The 24,688-nt window shown below is 70.3% G+C and overlaps 8 protein-coding genes across 8 annotated transcripts; 6 read left to right on the top strand and 2 right to left on the bottom strand.

Annotated features, from left to right (window-relative positions):
* Positions 1 to 93: 93 nt before the first annotated feature.
* Positions 94 to 2,259, bottom strand: V1510DRAFT_419638 (transcriptional activator of glycolytic enzymes-domain-containing protein). Its single transcript, XM_066934327.1, has 2 exons — positions 2,076 to 2,259; positions 94 to 2,046 (listed from the first exon to the last, which is right to left on the bottom strand). The coding sequence occupies exons 1-2, from the start codon at positions 2,229 to 2,231 to the stop codon at positions 223 to 225; spliced, it is 1,980 nt and encodes a 659-aa protein (XP_066787912.1). The 5' UTR covers positions 2,232 to 2,259; the 3' UTR covers positions 94 to 222.
* A 255-nt stretch (positions 2,260 to 2,514) lies between these two features.
* On the bottom strand, positions 2,515 to 3,540 carry V1510DRAFT_185329 (uncharacterized protein; the record flags this gene model as incomplete). Its single annotated transcript, XM_066930439.1, has 1 exon — positions 2,515 to 3,540. A coding segment is annotated over one exon (1,026 nt), but the record flags the coding sequence as incomplete, so codon positions are not given.
* Positions 3,541 to 4,198: 658 nt separating this feature from the next.
* On the top strand, positions 4,199 to 6,745 carry V1510DRAFT_367664 (P-loop containing nucleoside triphosphate hydrolase protein; the record flags this gene model as incomplete). The annotated part of the gene is made up of 3 exons (XM_066931314.1): positions 4,199 to 4,521; positions 4,594 to 4,790; positions 4,827 to 6,745. 3 exons carry the CDS (start codon positions 4,199 to 4,201, stop codon positions 6,743 to 6,745), a joined length of 2,439 nt encoding a protein of 812 aa, XP_066787910.1.
* A 798-nt stretch (positions 6,746 to 7,543) lies between these two features.
* Positions 7,544 to 8,777, top strand: V1510DRAFT_419634 (uncharacterized protein). The gene is made up of 2 exons (XM_066934326.1): positions 7,544 to 8,416; positions 8,555 to 8,777. Exons 1-2 carry the CDS (start codon positions 7,635 to 7,637, stop codon positions 8,613 to 8,615), a joined length of 843 nt encoding a protein of 280 aa, XP_066787909.1. The 5' UTR covers positions 7,544 to 7,634; the 3' UTR covers positions 8,616 to 8,777.
* Positions 8,778 to 9,634: 857 nt separating this feature from the next.
* V1510DRAFT_185278 (phosphatidylserine decarboxylase) lies at positions 9,635 to 12,765 on the top strand. The gene is made up of 3 exons (XM_066930438.1): positions 9,635 to 9,719; positions 9,752 to 11,688; positions 11,718 to 12,765. The coding sequence occupies exons 2-3, from the start codon at positions 9,891 to 9,893 to the stop codon at positions 12,635 to 12,637; spliced, it is 2,718 nt and encodes a 905-aa protein (XP_066787908.1). The 5' UTR covers positions 9,635 to 9,719; positions 9,752 to 9,890; the 3' UTR covers positions 12,638 to 12,765.
* Positions 12,766 to 13,102: 337 nt separating this feature from the next.
* V1510DRAFT_185260 (Mis12-Mtw1 protein family-domain-containing protein) lies at positions 13,103 to 15,037 on the top strand. Its single transcript, XM_066930437.1, has 5 exons — positions 13,103 to 13,635; positions 13,666 to 14,070; positions 14,110 to 14,366; positions 14,455 to 14,540; positions 14,572 to 15,037. The coding sequence occupies exons 1-5, from the start codon at positions 13,380 to 13,382 to the stop codon at positions 14,948 to 14,950; spliced, it is 1,383 nt and encodes a 460-aa protein (XP_066787907.1). The 5' UTR covers positions 13,103 to 13,379; the 3' UTR covers positions 14,951 to 15,037.
* A 1,630-nt stretch (positions 15,038 to 16,667) lies between these two features.
* On the top strand, positions 16,668 to 17,693 carry V1510DRAFT_437414 (uncharacterized protein; the record flags this gene model as incomplete). Its single annotated transcript, XM_066935579.1, has 1 exon — positions 16,668 to 17,693. A coding segment is annotated over one exon (702 nt), but the record flags the coding sequence as incomplete, so codon positions are not given.
* Positions 17,694 to 22,747: 5,054 nt separating this feature from the next.
* On the top strand, positions 22,748 to 24,446 carry V1510DRAFT_419611 (uncharacterized protein). The gene is made up of 4 exons (XM_066934325.1): positions 22,748 to 23,809; positions 23,885 to 23,947; positions 23,981 to 24,086; positions 24,118 to 24,446. Exons 1-4 carry the CDS (start codon positions 23,075 to 23,077, stop codon positions 24,192 to 24,194), a joined length of 981 nt encoding a protein of 326 aa, XP_066787905.1. The 5' UTR covers positions 22,748 to 23,074; the 3' UTR covers positions 24,195 to 24,446.
* The last annotated feature ends 242 nt before the right edge of the window (positions 24,447 to 24,688 follow it).

Raw genomic sequence — 24,688 nt, 5'->3', positions numbered from 1 at the left:
CGGCTACATGACATGCGGCTACATGACATGCGGCTACATGACATGCGGCTACATGACATGCGGCTACATGACATGCGGCTATATGCCATGCGGCTATATCCCGCGCCGCACCGCGTGCGGCGCGCCCGCCCTCGTACCTAGACCAAATCTCCCTTCAGGACTCGCTCGTCCCTGCTATTCTACAGTACCCAGGCGCCCCCATGCCAATGAAAATGCAAAAAACTAGGCCTCCGGCTCGTCGGGCGCGTTGCGGCGGTCGCGCGCAGCCACGCGGTCGGCCTCGCGCTGGCCGCGGCTTTGGTGCAGCAGCAGCGTCGCCAGCGAGTGCAGCGTCTTCGACTGCAGGTCGGTGCGGACCGCGTCCAGGCGGTCGATCGCCGCGTCCACGTCGTTGTGGTAGGTCTCGGTCGCCAGCCGGCGGACCTCCTTGATGATGGCGTTCCGGCGCGAGTAGAACTGGCGGTCCGAGGCCGTCCGGCGCCACTTGCTTCCGTACCGCTCGTCCAGCGACTGGATGCTCGGGCTGCCGTTGATGCCCGTGTGCCACTCGGCCCACAGCTCGCGCACGGTGGTGTGGGTGCGGCAAAAGTGGTAGCGCGGGACCTCGCCGTCGTTGGACAGCACCTCCGAGAGCTCGTTCGGGAACTTGTTCTTGAGCGTCTTGAGCGCGTCGTTGATCTCGCGGCACTGGACGCCCACGTCGACCTCGAGCGCGGTCAGGCGGGTCTTGAGCGTCTGGTACGAGCGCTTGAGGTCGCGCAGCTCCTCGAGGTCGTCGAAGCGGTCGCAGACGTGGCCGAGCATGAACTCGTAGGTGCGGTAGTCCTGGCTGCGGAAGATGTCGTGGTTGAAGACCGGGTGGGACGGGAACTTGCGGCGCAGCAGGACCGCGTCCTGGATGATGAACCGGCGCAGCAGCTTGAGCAGGCGCAGGGTGCGGAACGCCGACAGCTCGAGCTCCGGCGCCGGCTGGCCCTCGCGCTCGAGCCAGTCGTCGACCCACGGGAAGATCTCGGCCAGCAGGTCGTCGGGCGGGTCGAACATCGCCCGGCGGATCGTGTACGAGCCGATGGCCATCTCGAAGCCCGCCTGGGACCGCATCATGATCCGCGGCAGCGAGCCCACGAACCACGACGCCTGCTGCTCGGCGTTGAACGGGCCCGCCGCGAGCTGGGGCTCGTTCATGATGGCCAGGTTGGCCTCGCGCGCGCCCGGGCCGCGACCAAAGTACGACTTCTTGTAGTCGGCCAGGTCGTTGCTCGGGAACATGGACGTCACCGAGTCGTACTGCTGCTGGTGCGGCACGACGCGCGTGTTGCTGTGGCGCGTCCGCAGCAGCCGCACGGTCTTGTACTGGTCCGAGCCAAAGTCCGGCGGGTCCTCGCCCTGGATGTGGTACCGGTAGAACAGCGAGAGGCCGAGCATGGCGAACGGGCAGCTCAGCACGTCGCGGTTGCGCATCGCCCCGCTGAACTCGTTCAGCCCCGACTTGTTGGCCTGGCCGTTCAGCAGCAGGAACACCAGCGCGAAGCACGGCGTCGAGCCCTCGCTCGGCAGCTCGACCGCAAACAGGTCCGACAGCAGCGCCTGCCGCGTGCTGTGCCCCGACACCATCATCTTGCGCGACAGCACAAAGTCCAGCATCGTGCGCAGCTTGCGCTCGGGCTCGATCGTGCTGCGCCAGTGGCTGACCATCTGGTCCCGCGGCACCCGGTACTTGTCCAGGAACGTCAGCAGCTCCCAGTCCGTGTACGCGATGCGGCGCGGCGGCGGGTTGCGCTGCATCAGCGAGCGCATGAGCGCCTTGACCGACGGCCCGTTGGGCTCGGGCGCGTTGCGCGACACCATGCCCTCGGCCTTCTGGTGCTGCCAGAGCTCGCGGATCGCCGAGACATACTGCCGGGCGTAGTTGTACGACGGCGTGTTGTTGTCGGGGTCGCGCACGCGCGTGAGCGGCTGCGTGAGCACCTCCTCGTTCAGGAACTGGTAGAGCTTCTCCTCGGTGACGTGGTCGCCGTCGGCGTAGGCCATGGACGCGCAAAACGCCTGGGTCAGCGGCGCCGGCGCCGGCGTACCTTGAACTGCCGCTGCTTGGGCTCGTAGATGAGATACGTGGCTCGCGACTTGTGCCCGATGTCGTCGATCTCGGGGTCGATCATGTCCCGCCGGATGACGACCTCGTGCTCAAAGTCCGAGCCATCGTCGGCCTCGGAGCCGGACGTCGTGTCCATGGTGTCTGGGGGAGAGAGAGAGGCGCATATTCCCGCGTGAGGCGCGCGCACATGCGGCACAGGCGGCGCGCGGCGGGGGGGTTGTGCCGGTTACCCGGACCGGAGCGCGGGCGGAGCGCGGAGCCGCAGCGCGCGCGGCGCCGCCGCCCGTGCGGCGCCGTGCGGCGCGGCGCACTCGTGCGGCGCGCTCGTGGGCCATCGCGCCATCGCCGCACGCCGTGCGGCGGGACGGGGTGACAACTCCAAGTTCGCCAGCCACACCAGCCACGCCGGGCCCAACTGGGACAACTGATGGCCCCGTCCGAATCCAGTAAGGAGCTTCGCCACAACGGGTGTGTGAATACGCGACGCGCGAAGATTTTTTATATAGGGCGCCGCCGAACAACGGCAGCATCACAGCTCGCGGAGCGGATCTTGAACTGGCACAGCAGCGCGCACCCGGTGCGCCTTCGCAATGCTCACCACCGAAACGATGCAGGACGTCCTGCCGGTCGAGACGTACTACGTCCACGCCGGCGGCCAGAACGTGTGCGTGTCGCTCACCGGCATGGCCGACTACGGCAACTACTACGGTAACATGGAGGACGCCGAGCGGTCGCTCGAGGACCTGTCGAACCTGAGCAGCGGCAGCAGCGTGGCGTCGATGGACCTGGACGTGACTGCGCCGCCGTCGTCGCCGGCGCCGCTGTTCGCGCTCGGCCGCAAGCGCAAGATCGACGCCGACGACGCGCCGGCGCGGCCGGCCGCGCTCGAGCTCAAGCGGCGCGCGCACGTCCCGCTGGCCTCGCATGTGCAGGAGCACACTGTGCGGCTCATGTTCGCGGGCCAGCGCCGCCTGGCCGCGGACTGCATGGCCCTGGACACGGCCGCGCCGGTCCACTGCCAGGACTGCGACGCCCCGCTCGAGTCCCACCTGAGCGTGGACGAGTCCCAGTGCGCCCAGTGCGCCAAGATCGTGTGCTGGCGCTGCTCTCTGCGCACCGATCTGACCGACGACATGCTGGCGTGTCTCGAGTGCGCGCGCGGTCTGATGCACTAGAATGTACATAGTAATACGGTTGATCCGGAGAATCGGCGGTGGCGGCGGTCGCCGACGCGGAGCCTGTTGGGTCTCGAGCCGCACCGCGTGCGGCTCACGCTGCATCAGGAAAGCCGTCCAGAGCGCCGCACCAAGTGCGGCTCGTGTCACACAAACAAGCGCTCCCCCCGAGTGCCGCCAGAGGCGCGCCGTGGCGGTGCAACGAGCCTCCGGCGGCGACTCCGTCGAGGGTGCTGCCCTGCGGGCAGGCAGCCGCCAGACCGAGCCGCACCACGTGCGGCTCGATCAGTACACGGCAAGCCGCGCAGCGCCCACCCCGTCACGCTTTGCCAGAGGCGCACCGCGTGCTTTGCGGCGGCGCAGCGAGCCTCCGGCGGCGACTCCGTCGAGGGTTGCTGCCCTGCGGGCAGGCAGGCCGCCAGACAGAGCCGCACCACGTGCGGCTCGATGAGTATACGACAAGCCGCGCAGCGCCCACCCGTCACACTTTCGCCAGAGGCGCACCCGCGTGCCTTGCGGCGGCGCAGCGAGCCTCCGGCGGCGCAGCGAGCCTCCGGCGGCGACTCCGTCGAGGGTTGCTGCCCTGCGGGCAGGCAAGCCGACACACGAGCCACCGGCCCGCCCGTAGGGCCCACCCTCGACGGAGTCGCCGCCGGAGGCTCGTTGACCGGTGCGCCTCAGGCGACCTCCGACGGTGGCTGCCCGTGGCAGGCGAGCCAGCCAGATCAAGCCGCACTCGGTGCGGCTCAAGTCACGAGACACGCCGCACGGCTGCGCGCCGCACGGTGTGCGGCACCCCCTGAGCCGCTCCCAAACACGCTGGGACCAAAATTTTTTCTCGGATCAGCACAGATCGGTCAGACAGCCGGCAGGCAACATGGGCCGCAAGAATGTGGTGAACATCAACCCGGCAAACTCGCCGGCCGGGATGCTCGACGTCAAGGTGGAGGCGCTGATGCAGGCGCTGCTGGAGAGCAAGTCGAGGAAGCGGGACACGCCAATGCAGGCCCGCGAGCTGCTGCCGACCGAGGTCGTGCAGTACGTGCAGGCCAACGACGCGTCGCTGCGGCGGCTGAAGCGCAGCTTTGTCGAGGCGAGCGCCCTGCGAGTGCTGCGGCGGGCGATCGACCGGCACAACGCGCAGCGGTCGGTGGTGAAGATCGACGAATCGTCGGACGACGAGCCGTCGGGGCCGCTGGTGGAGCACCGCGACACCAACACGATGAACCGGAGCATCATGGCCGGCTGGGCGTCGGCGGCCGAGGCGGCCGACGTCGAGGCGGCCGACGAGGCGACCGACGCGGCCGGCACGCCCGCCGAGAGCGCGGCGACGCCCGCGGACGGAGCCGACACGCCCGTGGACGGGGCGGACACGCCCGCCGACGCGGCAGCCACGCCCGCCGACACCGAGGCCGAGCTGGCGCCGTCGCCGGTGGTGGCGGCGCGGGCGTCGGCGCTGCGGGCGTCGAAAAAGCGCGAGCGCGGCAGCGGCCGCGACAACGCCAACAAGCGCGCCAAAGGTAGGTCGCCGGGCAGGGTGCGCTGACTCGCAGTAGACCACAAGGACAAGGACGACCGGGCGCCGCCGTCGCACGTGCGGCTGGCGGATCTCGGCGGCGTGGACGACATCGTGGCCGAGATGCTCGAGCTGATCGGAATGCCGATTCTCCACCCCGAAGTGTACCTGCACACCGGGATCCAGCCGCCCCGGGGCGTGCTCCTGCACGGCCCGCCCGGCTGCGGCAAGACCATGCTGGCCAACGCGATCGCGGCCGAGCTGGGCGTGCCGTTCATCTCGCTGTCGGCGCCGTCGATCGTGTCGGGCATGTCCGGCGAGAGCGAGAAGCGGGTGCGCGAGATCTTCGACGAGGCACGCTCGCTGGCGCCGTGCCTGATGTTCTTCGACGAGATCGACGCGATCACGCCGAAGCGCGAGAGCGCGCAGCGCGAGATGGAGCGGCGGATCGTGGCCCAGCTGCTGACGTGCATGGACAGCCTGTCGCTGGACCAGACCGACGGCAAGGCCGTGATGATCATCGGCGCGACGAACCGGCCGGACTCGCTGGACACGGCGCTGCGGCGGGCGGGGCGGTTCGACCGCGAGATCCAGATGACGGTGCCGGACGAGATCGCGCGCGAGAAGATCCTGCGGGTGCAGGCGCGCAAGCTGCGGCTGTCGGGCGACTTTGACTTCCGCGCGCTGGCCAAGCAGACGTCGGGCTACGTGGGCGCGGACCTGAACGCGCTGACGGCGGCGGCCGGCGTGGCCGCGATCAAGCGGATCTTCCGGACGCTGCGGGATGCGCCCGCGGCGGCGCGGCCCGAGGCCGCGGCCGCGGCGCCCGCGCCGCTGCCGATCTCGGCAGACGCCATGGACGTCGACGACGTCGTGCCGGCGGCCGCGGACGCGGTCGCGCAGCGCGCGGTCGCGCAGCACGAGGAGGCCCGCCGCGAGAACTCGGTCATCCAGACGTTCCTGCGCAACTTCCCGGACACGCTCACGCCCGAGCAGCTCGAGCCGCTGTCGATCACGCTCCAGGACTTCCAGACGGCGCTGCCCCAGGTCCAGCCGTCGTCCAAGCGCGAGGGCTTCGCGACCATCCCGGACGTGACGTGGGAGAGCGTGGGCGCGCTCGAGCGGATCCGCATCGAGCTCCAGATGGCCATCGTCCAGCCGATCCAGCAGCCCGAGCTGTACGAGCAGGTCGGCATCACGGCGCCCGCCGGCGTGCTGCTGTGGGGCCCGCCCGGCTGCGGCAAGACACTGCTGGCCAAGGCGGTCGCGAACGAGTCGCGGGCCAACTTCATCTCGGTGCGCGGCCCGGAGCTGCTCAACAAGTACGTCGGCGAGTCCGAGCGGGCGGTCCGGCAGGTGTTTCTGCGCGCGCGCGCGTCGCAGCCGTGCGTGATCTTCTTCGACGAGCTGGACGCGCTGGTGCCGCGGCGCGACGACTCCAAGTCCGAGTCGTCGACGCGGGTGGTCAACACGCTGCTGACCGAGCTGGACGGCCTGAACGACCGCCGCGGCATCTACGTCATCGCGGCCACGAACCGGCCGGACATCATCGACCCGGCCATGCTGCGGCCGGGCCGGCTGGACAAGCCGCTCTACGTCGAGCTGCCGACGGACGACGAGCGCTTCGAGATCCTCAAGACGGTCACCAAGAGCACGCCGATGGACGGCTCGGTCGACCTGGGGACGATCGCGCGCGACGAGCGCGCGCGCAACTTCTCGGGCGCGGACCTGGCTGCGCTGGCGCGCGAGGCGGCTGTGGCGGCGCTGCGCGACGCCGTGCTGGCCAACATCCAGAACGCGCCGCGGGACGGGCCGCCGCCGCCGCCGATCCAGCGGCAGATCCACGTGGGCGCGGCCGACTTTGACCGCGCGTTCAGCAACGTCAAGCCGAGCGTGTCGGACCGGGACCGCGCCAAGTACGAGCGCCTGAGCAAGAGCTTTGCGTGGGGCGACAAGTAGCCGTGTACCATAGATAATTGGCAGCCCCGCAGAGCACGCAGCGTGCAGACGCCCCGCGCCGGGCCCGCCGGGCCCGCCGGGCCCGCCGGGACCCCGCGGCCCCGCGCGGGGTCGGGCGGGGGCGCGGGGGGACGGCGGTGACGACGAGGTGCGTGAGCCGCACGGCGTGCGGCGCGCGTCGCGCGCCCGGCGCCGGCCGCAGACTCCCCGGCCGCGCGGGCAGCCGCCGCGCACCGCCACAGGCGGGCCGGCGGACCGTCCGGCAATGCCTCGGCAATGCCGACGCGGTGCTGCTCGCGGGCGGCGGCCGCACCCCCGTCGCCAGCCGCACGGCTTAACCACACGTTCTGGAATATTCAGGCCGCAGCCCATAACCCTATAAAACACGTCCCCTCCCAACCTCTGCCAGCTCAGCGAGCCCAGGCGGGCTCGGGGCGCTGCACCTGTGCAGCGGCCGGATGGACTACTTGTTTGGTCGCCCGCGTGCCGCGTGATGACCATGGTAAAAGGGCAGAGTCACGAGCGCGCCGCGGATCCGGGAATGCTTTGACGGCGTCACTGCGGGTGTGTCGGCCGATACTGGTTCCCGAACAAGAACGCAGTGGCCTGGTCGCGGGCATCCGGGGCGACCCGGGCGCGCGCAGCCGGCCGCTTTCTCAACTTGGGGTCTGCCGCCAGCGTGGCGGCGGACTAATGGCGCGAGAAGACATGCGGTTGCCGTGGCAACCGGGCGGCGGGCGCTCGGACGCGGCTGATAAGACGAGTCTGAGGCGCGTGGGCGACCGAGTGTGGGCATCGTTGCCGACGTACATAGTCAATTATTACAGTACACAGCGGCCCAAGGCCGGGGCCCGCGGCCTAAGAATGCAGCAATCACAAAAGATCGTAGATGAGCATACCCAAAAAAAAACGCCGGGGCGAAGCCCCCCCAGATCCAAAATCACCCAATGCCACAAAACGTCTAGAAGTCGAGCTCGTCGTTGGACCAGCGCGCGCTGCCGCCGGTGTCCCAGCGGGCGTGGTCCTCCACGACGCGGAAGCCCAGGGCGGGCTCGCGGTCGTGGCGGGCGGGCGACTGGTCGAAGACGTAGGGCCGGCCGGTGCCGGGGCCGGCCTCGATGACCGAGGTGCGGCGGCCGCGGGACTCGGCGGGCGCGCGGCGCGGGCGCGGCGCGGACGAGACGGACGCGGACCGCTGGGCGGCGGCCACGCGCGCGACGGCGGCATGTGTGCCCGAGCTCGTGCGCGCGCTGTGCGGCGTGCGTCCCGAGACGGAGGCGCGCGGCGGCGATCCGGGCAGGATCGGCTCGCGGTCGGACGAGGCAAAGTAGTTCTGGCCGCCGCGGGCGAGGGTGGCGACGGCGATGCTCTGGCGGCGGCGCTGGATGGGGATCGGCGACGAGACGGCCGAGGCGGAGCCGGCGGCGGGCGAGACCGAGCCGACGGCGGGGCGGGGGCCGTGGCCGCGGCCGCTGCTGCTGCTGCGGCCGGCGACCGGCACCGCCGCCGAGCGCGGGACGGACCCGTGGTGCGCGGGCGCGGGCGCGTAGGCGTACGCGCCGGGGTGGCTGCCCAGCTCGAGCCCGTCGTCCTTGTAATTCGGCCGGAAGCGGGCGGGCAGGTCGCGCACGTCCGGCGACGACGGGCCGGGCGCGGCGCCCAGCGAGTATCCTGGTGGTCAGCCGCCGTGCAGTGGCGTACGCGGTCAGCCGCCGTGCAGCGACCCAACGGCCTGGTCCGTTCCAACGGGCCGGGCCCGCGGCGCGGCCGCCGCGCCGCCCGCCCGCCGCGCGGCCCCGCCGTACTCACCAGAGCGTGCTTGCCGTACGGTCATCGCTGTTCGGTCGTGGACGCGCCGCTCAGCCTGTAAAGATATAGCGGCCGATCAAGAGTATTTAGGGGGCAAAAAAAAAGCGGAGAACGGTGTGTCGGGCGCCCCAGGCGCGCCCTACTCGGTGGTTTATTAACCATAATCGCAACCGGGCCTAGCGGCGGCCTCGCCTATTCGTGTCGCACGCGGCGAATCCGAGCCTGCCCGCCGTCGCCGCCGCTAGCCCCGGCCGCCCCGCGGTGCGTTGCCCCTCCGGGCCGTCGACGGCTGTCTCCGGGCCGCCCGCCAGCCCGGACGGGCGCTAGCCGCCGCCAATGTTGCCTCTTTGGCGGGCGAGCCCCTGCATCGCGGCCAACGGCGGCTAGCGCGGCCGGCGCGCGTCCGCGCTGAACCTAAACGCCATGAAGTCATCGCGAGTACGGGGCCCGCGCGGCTGGGCTGGCGCGCGGCCCGCGGGCGACCCGCCCGCCCGCCACTCAGCGCGCCCGACGTGGGCGCGCGTGACAGCAGGCGGGGTGCGTCCGCCCGCATGCGTCCGGGGTCGGCCGGGTAGCCCACGCGCCGGGTAACCCGCGCCGCACCCCGTGCGGCGGGCCTCCTCAAGCCGCCGCCGCCCGCAGATCGCCACCGTCCACCATGCCGCTCGGCTTTCGCGGGCTGCACGCGCCCAAGTCGCTCTCGCGACACGGATCGCCCGCGCCGAGCCGCAGCGCTTCGCCCCGCCACGCCGACCCCGGCCTCGTCCTGCGGATCCACGTTTTGCAGGTGCGCGGCCGCCCGATCTCGCTGACGCCAGGGTGAAAACCTGCGGCCGACCGACCGCAAGGGCCTGAACGACCCCGTGAGTCCGCCCGCGCGCCGCGCTGACCCCAGTACGTCGTCCTCCAGGTCGACGACTTCCGCCTGTCCACCCAGGCCGTGCCCAAGACGGCGCAGCCCGAATGGAACGCCACCTTTGACATCCCGCTCTACGCGGCCGACGCCGAGATGCTCGTCGAGGGCAACGTGTGGAACAAGGACCGGTTCAGCAAGGTGCGTGCGGGGCCCGCGCCGCTGACCCCAGGACTACCTCGGCACGTTCGAGATCTCGCTGGCCGACACGTTTGCCGAGAAGGACGTGCGCGTGGCCGACGCCCGCTCCGAGTACGTGCGCGGCCGGGACACGCTGACGACAGGGCCAAGTGGTACCAGCTGTACTCGTCGCGCGCGCGCAAGCGCAACATCACGGGCGCGATCAGCATCCGGCTGTCGCTGGTCGACCCGCAGGCGCCGGCCGCGACGGACGAGCAGCTGGTGGCCAAGTGGCGGTCGCTGATGCCGACGGCGGCCACGCTCGAGCGGCTGCTGGCGGACGGCCTGGACGACGAGCTCGACGACGAGTCCGACCTGGACGACTCGGAGGACGAGCTGGACGACAGCGAGGCGGCGTCGCGGAGCGCGTCGGCGGACGCGGCGGAGACGGCCCCGGGCGCCGGCTCGGCCGCCGCCAGCGACTCGTCGCGGCCCAGCACGGCGCCGGCGGACGAGGCCGGCGAGGCCGGCGAGCGCGGCCGGCGCCGGCTGCTGCGGCGCCGCCGGCTGCTGCGGCTGCGCCGCCGCCGCCGCCCCTACGCCTACCGCAAGGACACCGACATGGTCGGCCTCGTCTACTTTGAGATCGTCAGCATCCACAACCTGCCGCCCGAGCGCAACGTGACCCGGACCGGGTTCGACATGGACCCGTTCGTGGTCGTCTCGTTCGGCAAGAAGGTCTTCCGCACGAGCGTCCAGCGGCACACGCTCAACCCCGTCTACAACGAGAAGCTCGTCTTTCCCGTGCTCAAGTACGAGCAGGGCTTCTCGATCGCGCTCAAGGTGATCGACCGGGACCGCGCGTCCAACAACGACTTTGTGGCGTCCGCGGACCTGCAGGTCCAGGAGATCATCGCCGCGGCCGAGGACCCCAACGACGCCGGCATGTACAGCTTCGCCAGCGCCGACTACTTCTCGCGGCCGCCGTCGCGGCAGCGCAAGTTCATGCGGTCCAAGCCGACGACGCCGGTGGAGGCCGAGTCGCCCGGCCGGGCGATCTGCCGGGGCTCCGCGCAGGCCGCCGAGGCGTCCGACTCGGCCATGCGGCCGTACCGGATCGCGCTGACGCTCAAGAACAAGCAGCGCTGGGAAGAGAAGGGCGCGGAGCCGTGCGAGATGGTCGTGCGCGCGCGGTACGTGCCGTACGCGGCGCTGCGGCAGCAGTTCTGGCGGTCGATGCTGCGCAGCTACGACGAGACCGACTCGGGCTGCGTGTCGCGCGTGGGCATCTCGACCATGCTGGACGCGCTGGGCTCGACGCTGCACGAGGAGACCATCGACGGCTTCTTTGCGCGGTTCGGCAAGTCGCTGGACGAGGACCTGACGATCGAGGAGGCCGTGGTGTGCCTGGAGGACCAGCTGCGCAAGGACGAGGACGAGGACGAGCCGGACGAGCCGGAGGGGCTCGTGTCGCCGGTGCCGCGGCACCCGCCGCGCAGCCCCGAGAAGGCCACGGCGTTCGACGACGGCGACGGCGGGCTGCAGCCGCCGGACCTCGTCGCCGCGCTCGAGCACAAGCTGGCGATGGGCCCGGACGTGGACGAGCCCGAGAACGCGCGGCCGGCGCCGGTGCCGATCCTGGTCACGGCGCCCACGCTGGTCGAGCGCACGCCGCGACCGCCGCTCGAGCCCGTGTCGCGCAGCCCCCAGCCCGACCCGCTCGACGCGCTCCACGGCCCGGCCGAGCACGTCATCACGATCAACGAGTGCCCCGTGTGCCACCAGCCGCGGCTGCGCAAGCGCTCCGAGGTCGACATCATCACCCACCTGGCCACGTGCGTCTCCCAGGACTGGCGCCAGGTCGAGCGGCTCTCGGCCACGGGCTTCGTCACGTCCGAGCAGGCCAAGCGCAAGTGGTACACCAACGTGGTCTCCAAGATCACGTACGGCAACTACAAGCTCGGCGCCAACTCGGCCAACATCCTCGTCCAGGACCGCATCACCGGCTACATCTTCGAGGAGCGCATGAGCGTCTACGTGCGGCTCGGCATCCGCCTGCTGTACAAGGGCCTCAAGAGCCGCGAGATGGAGCGGCGGCAGAGTAAGTGTCTGGCGGGCGCGCTGACCCAGTCCGCAAGCTGCTGGCCTCGCTCTCGGTCAAGCAGGGCCGCCGCTACGACGACCCGCGGTCCGTCCGCTACATCAAGGCGTTCATCGCCTTCCACCAGCTCGACGTGTCCAACCTGCTGCGCCCGCTCGAGGACTTCCGCACGTTCAACGAGTTCTTCTACCGCGAGCTGCGCCCGGGCGCCATCGTCTGCGCCGCGCCGGACGAGCCGCGCGTCGCCGTCTCGGCCGCCGACTGCCGGCTCGTCGTCTTCAACCGGCTCGAGCGCGCGACCGAGATCTGGGTCAAGGGCCGCGAGTTCTCGCTCGAGCGCCTGTTCAAGGACGCGTACCCGGACCTGGCCCCGCGCTTTGCGGACGGCGCCATGGCCATCTTCCGCCTGGCGCCGCAGGACTACCACCGGTTCCACGTGCCCGTCGACGGCGTGCTGGGCCAGGCGCGCACCATCGCCGGCGCCTACTACACCGTCAACCCGATGGCCGTGCGGTCCGCGCTCGACGTCTACGGCGAGAACGTCCGCGTGCTGGTGCCCATCGAGAGCGACCACTTTGGCCTGGTCATGATGGTGTGCGTGGGCGCCATGATGGTCGGCAGCACCGTTATCACCCAGCCGTGCGGCGCCCGCGTGCGCCGCACCGACGAGCTCGGCTACTTCCAGTTCGGCGGCTCGACCATCCTGCTCTTCTTCGAGCCGGGCCGCGTGGCCTTTGACTCGGACCTGGTCGAGAACTCCCTGGGCCGGCTGGAGACGCTTGTCAAGGTCGGCATGTCTGTCGGCCACGCGCCCGACGTGCCCGAGCACGCCGACATGGGCCCGTGGACGCACAGCGCCCGCCCGGACGACACGTGGGACGAAAAGGCCGAGGCCGCTCGCCGCATCGAGGGCAGTCTCGCGCCCAAAAAGGACGCTCCAGAGATCTAGGCACAATGGACATTTGCCGGTAACCGTAGCGCACGAGCCGTGGCTGGTCGCGCCCGAGCGCGCAGAGGCGAAGACGCCCGGCGGCTATACGGCTATATGCGCTATATGCGGCTATATGCCGCACGCCGTGCGGCTCAGGCGCCGCCGAGCCTGCGGCGCCACTGCGCACCCACCTGCCGGAGAGCACGTCATTTCGTAGCGCCACCGGCGAGTCTTTCGTGCGACGGTGCGAGAACAGGCCTGATTGCGCTCGTGTCACGCGAGCCGCATGGCGTGCGGCTGAGCGGTCCCCCTGGCCGGCACCGGCGGCCACACAGTGCAGCTTGCGCCGTCCATATAGCCGCCCGCAGGGCGCACCCTCGACGGAGTCGCCGCCGGAGGCACGTCCGCTGGCGAGCCTCCGGCGCGACTCCGTCGGGGCGGTGCCTTCGGGCAGGCGCCTCAGAAGCGAGCCGCTCTCCGTGCGGCTCATAGCCGTCCGCAGAGCGCGCCAGGCGAGTCACGTGCGCGCCGCAGGCCGTGCGGCGCGTTGCTGTGGCAACAACGCGAAAAAAACAAAGCGACGCGCCTCCCACCCGCCTTCTAGCAGCGACCGACAACGGTGACAAGGTGCGCACGCGCGCCAGTGCGATGGCTGACGGGCAGAGCGTGCAGAGAGCTGCAAGAACCGATAGCGCCGTGATCGATTGTGATTGATCGAGCGGGCGAGCAGCTATACCGGCACAACAGCGCCGGCAGTGAGATGCCCTCGCGGGCCCAGCCGGTGCAGACAGCGAGACCGGAGGGCACAGGGGCGGGCGCGCGCGACGCGTCGACGACACAGGCGCTGCAGACGATAATGGCCAACAGGATGCGACCGGCGAGCAGCAAGGGCCGGCGCAAGGACGAGGCGCGGGAGGGCGAGAACGCGGCGCCGAGCAAACGCAAGCGGGCGGCGGCGGTCGCGGCCGAGAGCCGGATCCACGAGAGCACGCGCAAGGTGCTGCGGCGGCGGGGAGGTACGGGCCAGCCGGGCGCGCTGACGGCAGCCGGCGAGGAGGAGGACGACGGGTTTGTGTTCACGCGGGCACGCAACGCGCGGGCAGAGCGGCCGGAGCGGCCGGAACGGCCGCGGGCGGAGCCGGCGGGCCCGGCGGGCCCGGCGGGCCGGGCGTTTGCGTTCGACGACGACACGGAGGTGCATTTCACGCGGCTGCGGGCGCGGGCGTCGCCGGCCGGCCAGCCAGGCCGGGCGGCGTCGCCACGGCCGTCGCCGCGGCGCACGCCCGAGCGGCGGCCCGACGGCGGCGAGACCACAGTGGTCTCGCTGCCGCTCACAGACACGCCCATCATCCGGCGCAACCAGCAGATCCGGCAGGGCGGGACCGGGCAGCGGCGCAGCAGCCTGGGCCTGCGCGGCAAGCGCGCGAGCTCAATCGGCAACGGCTTTGTTGGTAAGACGCAGGCGGGGCGGCGGATGACTAAAGCTGCAGCGGCTCCGCACGCCGACATCGCGCCCGAGGACTACTTCCGGCACCTGGACGCGGACCTGCCAGACCCCCACCGCATGAAGCAGCTGCTGACGTGGTGCGCGCGGCGGTACCTGGAGCAGCGGCCGGCCGGGCCCGGCCCGGCCGCGGCGATCGGTAGGTGGGCGCGCGGGCGCGCTGACGCAGCCCGGGTCATCCAGGAGGAGATCCTGGCCGATCTGGTCGAGGGCCGGCTGGCGACGAGCTGGTGGAACCGAGCGGTGCGTAACGGCGGCGCCGCGCTAGAGGCTTGAACATGAAACCGAGATTGCGCGGAGCCGCGATAAGCTGCAGGCTGACTAGGCGCAGGACGACGAGGCCAAGCCGCGGAAGCCACACCCCCAGAACGTGGCCAACGCGGCCAAGATAGACGAGTTCCGCACGCGGCTCGAGCGGTGAGTGGGCGCGCGGGCGCGCTGACCGCAGACTGCGGGCCGAGACGCGCGCGTGGCAGGCGCTGGCCGGCTGCCGGCCGGCCGTGCCGGCCGGCGCGGCCGACTGCGGGCTTGTGCGGCCGGCCGAGGCCGAGTTCCTGGCGCGGCCGCCGGACGGCGAGCGCGGCGAGCGGCTGGCCGCGCTCGAGGCCGCCGTGGGCGAGATAGAGTTCCAGATCGATCAGCTGTACGATGGCGTGCATAAGATCAAGGCTACGACGGACGCGGCCACGCGGTACGCGGCCGAGACCATCGGCGCCGTCTCGCGGCGGCTGGCCGACAAGGAGAGCGAGGCCAAGAAGGCTGCGGGCACGTACGGCATGCCGCTTCGCGAAGTGCTCAAGACACTAACCCGGGTCGACCGTATCTGAGCGCAAGCGCAGAAGAGCTGCAGCCGTGCAGGCCGAGCCCGCAGCCCGGGCGGCGGGCGGCCATGCGCTGGCAACCGGCGGCGCCTGCGCCGCCACGGGCCCGTGGGCCCGCGGGCCCGACCGCGGAGGCCACGGCCCCGCTGTATTCTAATGACTCCACTGCTTATGTACGTTTGATGAGGCGCTGGATTGTATACTAGGTCGGGGTTAGATAATGGAGAACAGGACTACTAGTGGGCCCCGGCGATCGACGGCGGGGCACGTCCCTGCGGGCATCGGCGCCATCGGCGATGGCCGGCGATCGCCGGACGGGAGCCGAAAAAACGGGCAGGTGCGGGGCCTGCGGCGGCGACGGGGCGCGTGGGCCTGCGGCCGGCAGTGTTTCGGCCGAGCTCATTTCCGCGCAGGACCGCGCGCCAGCGCTGGCCGACGGCGGAATAGGCGGCTAGCGGTCGCTAGAGGGCCTAGCGGGCCGGCGGTGGCAGCAACGGCCGGCGGGGCCGACTAGGCGGTAGCCAAGGATGCTTGGGCACGCGTGGCGCGTGCTGGCGGCGCGGGGTGGCTGGTGGGGAGGCGCGGGCGCGCGCGGCGGGGCGGTGCGGCGGCGGACGGGGGGCGCAGGCGGCGCAGCAGCGCAGCCGCGGCCGCCGTGCAGCGGCCGGCGGCCGTCGCGAGCCCGCCGCGGCCTGTGCCCGGGCGCGCGAGGGCCTGCGGGCGCAGGCGGCGGCAGCTGGAACACACCGACGTATTCGACAATCTGGCCGGAAAGCATAAATTAAGGTGGTTGCGGCCGGCCAAGCCCGTCGAGCCCTAGTTCGATCGGTTAACATGAGGCGCAAGCGGTTTAATCTCTGCAGCGAGCTGTTTCCGGATCTCGCGCTGCGGCTATTTTTAGAGGTGTTCAGGCGAATGCAGGCTGGCGCCGGGCGCGCGCGTACCAGCGGTACGCGCGACGGTACCTGGTACGGCGGCGGCGCTAGACGCGTCGTGTTTAGAGTTAGCGCAGAAGCGGCGCCATGTGTGTGGGACACTATCGGACCGCTTAGCTCGCGCGCGATCGATTACACAGGCGCGGACTAGTGTGTCAGGCGACGGGCACGGCACGGCGCGCTAGCCCGAGCGGGCGGCGGCGGCGTACAAGGCGACGTGTCGCTAGGCGACTGTCACCGGTGGGGGCGCGCCCTAGCACGGGCGCGCGCGCCGCCGCGGCAGCGGCGCGATCGGCGGTCGGGCCGCACACAGGGGGGCTCCAGGGGCGCTGGCGAGATCGACCCGGCGGCGTGGGTCCGGCACCGTGTTCGGCCGAGCCATCTACCAGAAACGCGGGTGTGGGCACGGCAGCCGCGTGACACCGTGCTGGTGTCATCGGCGCCAGATTTCGATCAGATCAGATCTGGCCTGGCGACCGCGGCAGGACGATAGCGGCATGGACTTGGCGGCGCGCAGAACGTCATCGCAGGCACAGCCGGCATTCCGCCCTAGCGCGGCCTAGCCCGCCCTGGCAGCCGGCGTCTGGCGCGATGGCACGCTAGTGGCGTCTGCGGCCGTCGGGCGTGCGCTGCCTGCGGCTACGTGCGGCAAGCCGCGCGACGGGCCAGTTATCTGAGGCTGCGCTGTGCGCGTGCGTCATGCGGCGGCGCTGACTGCCGGCGCCTGCGCGCCGGAGATATAGAGCGACAGCACGCGGGGCCGCAGACGCAGTCCGCAGGAGCCCACAGCACGGCTGGCGTGCGTGGTGCGGGCGGCGTGGCGCGGTGTGCGGACGGCTCACGCGTCCGCGAACGCTGCCGGAGTGGGCACGGCCGATAGCAGGCTGTACGCGGGCGCGGAGCGGGCACAGCTGCATGGCAGCGTAGCGCCAGACGAGCGGGCACAGCCGCAGCGCGCGCCACGGCCATGGCCGTGGCCACCGGCGGGCCCACGGCTGCGGACACGGCCGCGCCGCCCGCGCCGGGGGCGGGGCGCCGCGCGCGGAGGGAGGGGGCAGCCGGCGAGGACCCCCGGCTGCTCCAGCCGGCCGCAGTCGTCCGCCGGCGGCGCCCCGGCGGCGCCCCAGCGGCCCCCGGCGGCCCCCGGCGGCCCCCGGCGGCCCCCGGCGGCCCCCGGCGGCCCCCGGCGGCCCCGGGCACCAGGGCGGCCGTCTTTGTCCGTCATGATTCTGAAACGCGCGAGGAGGCCGGCGCCGGTACGTGTAACTTTGTTCGCCGGCCGCGCAGATTTAGGGCGGCATCGATCTGGAGATCTTCATTCGGCATATGCACCGCGCGCGCAGCCTGATCGCCCTAGCCCGGACCGGACGGCAAAACACCGCCCCAGTGGCACGTCGCGGCTGCCGCCCGCGCGTCCACGCGCACTCCGGCTGGCGCCATGCTGTCGGAACCGCGCTAGTCCCATTGTGCACGCGCGCAGTTGCGGCTAACGTGGCCGCGACAGCCGCCGTACGTCCTGTGTGCCGCACTTGCCCTTTCGAGCGCGGCTCAGCGCTGTTGGGTGACACACTGGCGTGGCGCCTGCTCATGCGGGCTAGCGCGCTGCACAGGTGCGTTCATGCGCGGCGTCACAATGGCATGATGTCGGCCCGGCCAATACGGCCGCCCGCACACGGCGCAACCGTGATCTTGATCGCGCGTAGTGGCTGCCTGCGAGTCGTGCTGGCACCCGCCAAGACTGCCGCGCAGCAGCTCCAAACGGACGGCTCCCAGTGCGCCGGGACACTGCGGGTCACGCCGCGGGTCGCGTCGTCGCCCGCGGGTCGCACTGCGCCCGCCCGCGCGTGACTCGGTCGTAACCGTGGCCGTGCCGTGGCCGTGCGCGCCGCCCGCCGCCCGCCGCCGGCGGCCAATGCGCAGCCGCGCCCGCTCGCAGGTGCATTGCCAGCACGCGGTGGCGCCTTCCGGTTTGTGCCGTTCGAAACACGGCCCCCTGGTAGGGTCTCCGCGGCGCCCGCGGCGTCCGCGGCTCCGCCGTCACGGGCGCCACGGCTGGTGCAGAGGGCACAACCGGCGTGCCAGCGCCACGGCCAGCGCGCGCGCAGGTGGTGCCGTCCGGCCCGCGCGGCTGGCAGCGCTCCAGGCCCCACGCGCTTCCCGCTAGGAGCCAGAAGCCGCTGGCGGGCACTAGTCTCCTTCGCCTACGAGCCGGCGGCCGCGCTACGCCCGGCAGCGGCCGGCCCTGCACGCCGGGACGCGTGCGCCTCCTGCGCCAGCCGGAGACGGGTGGAGCTCTGCTCGCAGATGGCCGGCCGTCACCGCGCCCGTGTTGACATGCGCGCGCAGGTCGCGCAGATCCAGGCTCGGCTGCAGCCCGCCTGGTACCTGCCGCGCGTGTTGCGGCCGTGGCCCGTGGTCGCCGCCCGGCCCGGCCGCACGCGGGTCCCGGCCGCACGCGCGCGGCCTCACTTGCTGCCGGCAGCAGGGTGCGTGCGGCCGCTAAGCCGTCCGCGCGTCCGCCCAGCGCCAGCCGAGATAAGCCCACCCAGGGTCGTCGGCGCCGCTGCCGAGCGTCGGCTGCAGCACCGCGGCGTATGGGGGCCGGCCGTATCGCAGCTGCCGGCCTGTCCAAGCCCGGATCGGCGGACGCGCACTGATCTCGGTTCGCCTCGCTCGTCAATCACATCGCTGCCTGTCAGCGCCACCGCCCGGCCGCGATCGTGTCGTGACGGCAGTGACGGCCGTGGCGGATCGGCGCCCGCTCGCCTGCGTCGATTCGCACCCACGGCGCCGGCGCACTGTGACGGAGCGATCGTCGCCTAGGCTGCCGCTCCATGCCGACCGCTGCCGCTTGCTGCCCGCCGCGCGCCGCCGCTAGACCGCCGTCTGGTGCCGACGACCTACTGGCCAGCCGCTGCCGCTACTCGGCCAAACTACTGCACTCTCCGCTTCTGTCATGCTGGCCGGTTCCGCCGGCCAGACCGCACCTGCCGGTGCCGCTGGGACTCGCGCGCACCCTCGCCCCCCTCCCCTCCCCCTAGCCGTCCGCCGCGGCGCGTCGTTAGCCCATGGCTGTAATAGGAAGCCGTCCAGAATCCACGTCCGTGGCTCGCAGGCTCTCAGGCTCCCACCGTCCCGTCTGGCGGGCCCAGCAGGCTGTCGTCAGCCCGCGCCCACCGCCCGTACGCCCGACCGCTAGCTCGGTGGGCACCGCGTAGCGGCTGGCGCGCCAGACTAGGTGACTGGCCAGCCCGCTGCCCAGCGGGCCCAGCGGGCTGGAGCTATCGTGTATGAAACACTCCATGAGTGCCGTGCGCCCGCAGATGGCTAGCGCGCTGCAATGGCGCCAGGCCTTGCCGCCGCCCGCATAGCGTCGCGCAACGCCCATTTCAGCAACCGAGTTTTCGTGGTACGTAGTCATGCACGCAAACCCGGCGCGGTACCCGCTACCGCTAGCTGCCACTACACACGGCGCGACACCAGGCCACCCGCGCTCCCGCTAGGCCGTATACAACGGTACAGTCAAATTACAGTGCGCCCACTGGGGCGATTGCAGTCGGCAGACCTGCTTAACCGAGATCTAACAACGAGATCCAGCACGATGGTTTCGATTCCAGGCGCTGCTGCACACCCTTCCCCTCGTCTCTTGGCTGCCGCGAGAGAGCGCTAGCCCGGCGGTGCGGTGGATGTGTGTCGCTTCGCGGCCGACATGCACGGTTCTCTAGTCTCGGATGGTGTCATTAGGTTTGCCCAGGCTTGCCAGAAGCCCTCGCCGGTGGACGATGGAACTTGGCCACGAACAATACGGCGGCCTAGCTCCTCGTCTAATATCGCCGGACCCTATTCGCCGCCATCCCTTGCGTGCGCTCCCGTTCGCCAGCGCGGACGCTGTTCAGTACCTGCGCGACCAATGGCCGCGCCGCCCTATGCGCGTACGAAGACGCGCAGGCCGGGCTGACCGGCGCCGGTCGACGGGCGGCCGGCGCCGGTCGACGGACGGCCCGCCAGGGGTCGGCTGAAGCCGGGCGTGCGCCCGCCTGGTCCGCGCCGCGGTGCCGCAGAGCCCGGTCGGCGTCTGCGGTGTCTGGAGTGGGCGCCCGGCTGCGCGGCATCTGGCCACCGGCCGCTAGTAGTGCCCCAATCGGGCCCCAACGCTGCACAATCGGCGCGCCCAATCGGGCCAATCGCTCACGCTCCGCCACCACTAGACCGCCGTCTGTCTGTCGCCTACGCGAGGGGTTCGTGTGTTGGACGTGCTGCACTAGACCGGAATGCCGCCGCCGTCGGGCGGAGCCTGCCCAGTCCGAGATCCAAGCCAGATGCTGTGGCCGCACGGCCGCAGCGACTGCGCCCCAGCCACGCCACAGTGGCTGTGGAAGCGTGCCGCCGCAGCCCCGCCGTTGCTGCCCGCGCCAGCGGCCGCGGCCACCAGGCTGTGCCCCGCAGCCGGCGCAATTGTCGCTGCCAGCACCCCGGCAGCCGCCAGCTGGGCCCGTGGTGATAGCTCTGCAGCTAGCGCACATCTGCAGGTGGTAATGGATAACACTATAGAAGCGAGATACATCGAAAGTGTTACAGATTTTAGCGTTTGGAGATTTGCGCGCACCCAAGGCATCGTTTCTTTGTTACGGAAACTCTATTTTGACTTTGGGCGGCGCTAGCGGTGTTTGCTCGCTCGCTCCGGGGGGAGGAGGGGGGTTTGAGAAGGGGGAGGGGGCACCCAGGCTGTCTGTTCATGCAATTCGCGCAGCTGACTTAGTGCTAGATGCGCAGGCGCAGCCTAGCCCAAACCAGGCCGGCCTGTGTTCAATGCACCACCTAGAGAGTTCTAAAATTAACCTTCAAACAATAACACCTGGCGGTGGCATGATAGGCCGGTCCTGCGGCATACGCCGACCAGGCCGTCCGGCAGTCGTGTGACAAGGCCGTGCCAGGGAGGGGGTGGGGAGCACGCCAGCCGCGGATCCGTCCGGCCCGCCGTCGCCATCCACGCACCAGGCCCGCGCACCGGTCCTCGTCATGCACGCTCCCGGACGTGTCGTTAGCGGCGCCTTGAATCAAGCACTGTGTCTTACTATTTTGGGGAGGCGAGCGAGGTACGAACTATTGATCGTAATATACTTTACAGTTGGGTGGTGCTGCCTCTTTGGGCGTCAACTAAACTTTCCAACTGGCGGCGTATTTGCAGATGTCCGACACACTGTCCTGCGGGTACCGCGACTATCGTCCGTTACCGCCACGCACGCATATCCGGCCACGTAAGGCCGGCGTACCTGGACGTAGCTCTCCGCCTAGCCTGATTTCATGTCCTGAGACATCTAGATCCTACCGAACCACCGGCCCGGGTCTTGCTACTCGCGCACGCCCTAGCGCCGTACCCTTGCGCTACCGCGCCCGCGACAACGACGTACCCCGGTACGCAAGGTACCGGTCGCACCGTATACGCAACGCTGTGGCCTTTAGACTTTATTACATATCTACCTACCAGCTAGAGGCCAGTTTACGCGCAGTAGCGCTGTCTGCACTCGAAACACTAATCCGCTCCTCTCCTCTTACTTGGTGTCCTCCGCGTCGCTGAAGCAGTTACATCGACTAACCTCCAGCTTTTGACGACGGCGTTATATTTCTATACGAATCCGCTCTTTCTCTGCTTCTTTTCCGATCCCCACGCCTCCGCCGCGCCCTACCCCCCTAGCTTGCACCTGTCCGTGCAGCACCGGCCACAAGCGGTCTCCAGGAGCGTGACCCTGTGTGTGTGGTTCTATCAAGCGGCCGGCTTTGGCCGTGTATGATTTGCGCCATCCACCACGCGTGAGCCTGAGTGCGTTGGCCGCTGTCCCCAGAGCCCTCGCGCCGCCGCTGCCAGCCGCAGCCGCCCCCGCTTGGCCCGGAATTGCCGCCGCGCGCCGTCCGGCCAGGACCGTGCCCGGATCGCACGACCGACACCGACCGGCTCTCGGCTCGCCGTCCACGCTGTCGCCCACCAATTCGCGCCCTGCGCCGCTCGCCGCACATACCATGCCCGCTGTCACCGCCGAAGGCCCGCGGAGGTAAGTCCGTGGTGTTTCGCACCCTGAATTGCGCTCAACAATTGACCTCCAGTGCCACGACCCTGCCCTCGTTTGACTCGGTCTCGTCGATGCTGACGCCGCCACAGCGGTTGGCCCACCACATCCCGCGCAGCAACGGTCCTGGACTCGGCCCGGGCCCGTCGCCGATGTCGCCGTACCCGCCCCAGAACGCGCCCGCGCCCTGGGACAAGCGCTCGTCAGACCCGGCCATGTGGCATATGCGCAAGGACGACTACTCGGGCCCGCCGCCCAGCACGCCGCTGGAGCCGTCGGCGCCACTGTCGGCCTCGGCCGTGTACCCGCCCTCGGACAGGCTCTTTCGGCCGCCGATATTCCACTCGCACTCGGAGCCCATGACGGCCGACATGCGCGCCCCGGCCGGCTACTACCGGCCCTCGCATCTGGCCCAGCCTGGCCCGCCGGCCAGCCACGGCATGGGTCACCCCGGCCACCTACACAACCACCCTGCCGCACCGCAACGGCCATACTACTACGACACTCGCAGAGACGACAAGGCCGATGCCAGCCAGACTGCGACTCCGACGGACGCCCCGGGCACACCGACAGGCCTCAAGCGGCCAGCGCCTTCCGACGTGAAGGATGAGAACTGTAATATAGTACTTCCCTCGATCAAAAACGTTATATCCGACTCCAACGACACTCCTTCGAATCCCGCTACACTGACACCTCCAATCAAGAACTCGTCGACGCCACGGCTGGAGCCGGCGGCCGAGCCGGCAGCAGCGCGGACGCCGCAGCAACCGCCGCTGCAACTGCATCAGCAGCAGCAGCAGCAGCAGCAGCAACAGCAGCAACAGCAGCAACAGCAGCAACAGCAGCAACAGCAACAACAGCAACAACAACAGCAACAACTGCAGCTGCAACAGCAACAGCAGCAACCACAGCAGCAGTCGTCGCCGGTGGACATCAAAAAGTCGCCGTCGGCTTTTGTCAAGCTGACGACACTCTCACAGGCAGCCAGCCACCAGACCAAGCGGCCGCGACTGCAAGACCTGGACACGGCGAGTGTGGTCAAGCCCGAGAAGGAGCTCGAGTACGCGCAGCCGGAGCCGCACCGGCCGCGGTCCGAGCCGCGGCTGCAGCGGCAATCGTCCGCTGAGAGCATGGGCAAGCCGGCGCTACCAGCGCACGCAGGCATGTCGCCGCGGGCAGGCTGGAACGCGCCGCCGACGGTGACGGTGTCCACGCCAACGTCGGCGACGGCACCGGCGGCCGCGGGCGTGCCGATGCATGGCCCTGGCAGCCACGGCCCCGCGCACGACGCAGCGCGGGCGGCTGGCGGGCTCAAGCTGCCGTACCAGCACCACCAGCCGTACTATCACCAGCCATACTACCAGTACCCCTACGGGCATCCGGCCGACAGCTTGCCATCGCCATACTCGCCAGCCGGGTCGCTACCGTCGGCCAGCTCCAACGGCGGCTACCCCCTGGCGGGCTACTACATCCCCGCCAAGGACTACGAGTCGCACGCAGCCATCGTCGAGCAGCACAGCGGGGCCGGCACGCCCGAGCACAAGGCGCCCACCGGCAAGCCCACCAAGGACGTCGGCAGCGCCAACAGACAATTAACCCACACCGAGGCGATCGACCGGGCCCGGGCCGTGACCGAGTACCGGCGCAACATCGAGCGCGTGCAGGAGAACTCGTCGCACATCTACCACTTTGTGGCCAAGTACAGCCCGCCCAACCCGCCGCCGCACGGGACGATTCCCCGGACGCCGCCGCCGTCGCTGTCGATGGTCGAGGACATTCTCGCTCGCGCGCGCGAGATCGCGTCGTTCCTGATGCACTGGCGCGAGCAGGTCATCATCGAGGAGCAGTCGGCGCGGAGCTCAAAGGTGAACACAGACGCGGCGCCGCCGCCCGAGGCCCCGGGCCAGTACGCTGTGGGCACGCGTGCTAACATGGACAAGTTCGCGGTCTACGATGACGACAGCAACATCATCGACGGGCTCAAGAAGGGCAAGCGGCGATCGGTAAGCACCCGCGCGCGCATGGCTGACCCCCAGCGGAGCTCGCCGCCCAGCCGCTGCCACCAGTGCGGCATCTCGGAGACGCCCGAGTGGCGCCGCGGGCCCGACGGCGCCCGCACCCTATGCAATGCATGTGGACTACGTACGTGACCCCGCGGCCAGGCTAACCCCAGACCACGCGAAGCTGATCAAGAAGAAGGGCAAGGTTGCCGGCTACGGCTCGCCCGCGGACGCGCGCAAGGCCGCGTAGCGCTGTATATTACTCTTTGCTCGGATGGTATACAATTTTGGCAGCTTGTGTTTGGCTCGACTGTTCACCACTTATTTTGTTTACTAGAATGTCTAATTACTGTACGTCTCGCAGCTTATCTCTCGTTTCTGCTATGTCGATTGTGTTTTCAAGGGTCTCAAAACGGTGTTTACTAAGCGTGTAAGAACAAATGCTAGCTGCAGAGGTCATGGACGCACGGCTAGCCTGATAATATATATATATTACACTCTGCGCGCGCCCGCTGCGGCGCTAGCGGCGCTAGCGGCGCACCGTGCCGCCAGTGTCGCACCATGCTGCCGCTCGCGGTGGCTGGCACGCAGGTATCACGACATGCATGCGTACGCGCGGGGGGCGCCGCGCCGCGTGCGGCGGGAGGCGCGCCGCACGCCGTGCGGCTGTCCCTCCCAGCCTCTGCTGCGCCGCGCACGGCCACCTGCGCCGCCTGCCCGCAGGGCAGCTACCCTCGACGGAGT

Source organism: Dipodascopsis tothii (genome assembly GCF_038497935.1).
Source record: "Dipodascopsis tothii strain CBS 759.85 unplaced genomic scaffold V1510scaffold_23, whole genome shotgun sequence".
NCBI classification, from domain to species: Eukaryota; Fungi; Ascomycota; class Lipomycetes; order Lipomycetales; family Lipomycetaceae; genus Neoaidaea; species Neoaidaea tothii.
The sequence above is the reverse complement of the archived record's forward strand: the minus strand, read 5'-3'. Positions and strand labels throughout refer to the sequence as shown.

Coding starts and splice junctions, on each gene's coding strand:
- V1510DRAFT_185278 (XM_066930438.1), top strand. CDS start 9,891: ATGCCGACGGCGGCCACGCTCGAGCGGCTGCTGGCGGACGGCCTGGAC. Junction 11,689..11,717: donor CGAGATGGAGCGGCGGCAGA/GTAAGTGTCTGG, acceptor GCGCTGACCCAG/TCCGCAAGCTGCTGGCCTCG.
- V1510DRAFT_419638 (XM_066934327.1), bottom strand. CDS start 2,231: ATGGACACGACGTCCGGCTCCGAGGCCGACGATGGCTCGGACTTTGAG. Junction 2,047..2,075: donor CCAAGCAGCGGCAGTTCAAG/GTACGCCGGCGC, acceptor CCGCTGACCCAG/GCGTTTTGCGCGTCCATGGC.
- V1510DRAFT_419611 (XM_066934325.1), top strand. CDS start 23,075: ATGGGCAAGCCGGCGCTACCAGCGCACGCAGGCATGTCGCCGCGGGCA. Junction 23,810..23,884: donor AGTCGGCGCGGAGCTCAAAG/GTGAACACAGAC, acceptor AACATGGACAAG/TTCGCGGTCTACGATGACGA. Junction 24,087..24,117: donor ATGCAATGCATGTGGACTAC/GTACGTGACCCC, acceptor GGCTAACCCCAG/ACCACGCGAAGCTGATCAAG.
- V1510DRAFT_419634 (XM_066934326.1), top strand. CDS start 7,635: ATGAGCATACCCAAAAAAAAACGCCGGGGCGAAGCCCCCCCAGATCCA. Junction 8,417..8,554: donor CGCGGCGCCCAGCGAGTATC/CTGGTGGTCAGC, acceptor CGCCGTACTCAC/CAGAGCGTGCTTGCCGTACG.
- V1510DRAFT_185260 (XM_066930437.1), top strand. CDS start 13,380: ATGCCCTCGCGGGCCCAGCCGGTGCAGACAGCGAGACCGGAGGGCACA. Junction 13,636..13,665: donor GGTGCTGCGGCGGCGGGGAG/GTACGGGCCAGC, acceptor CGCTGACGGCAG/CCGGCGAGGAGGAGGACGAC. Junction 14,541..14,571: donor TTCCGCACGCGGCTCGAGCG/GTGAGTGGGCGC, acceptor CGCTGACCGCAG/ACTGCGGGCCGAGACGCGCG.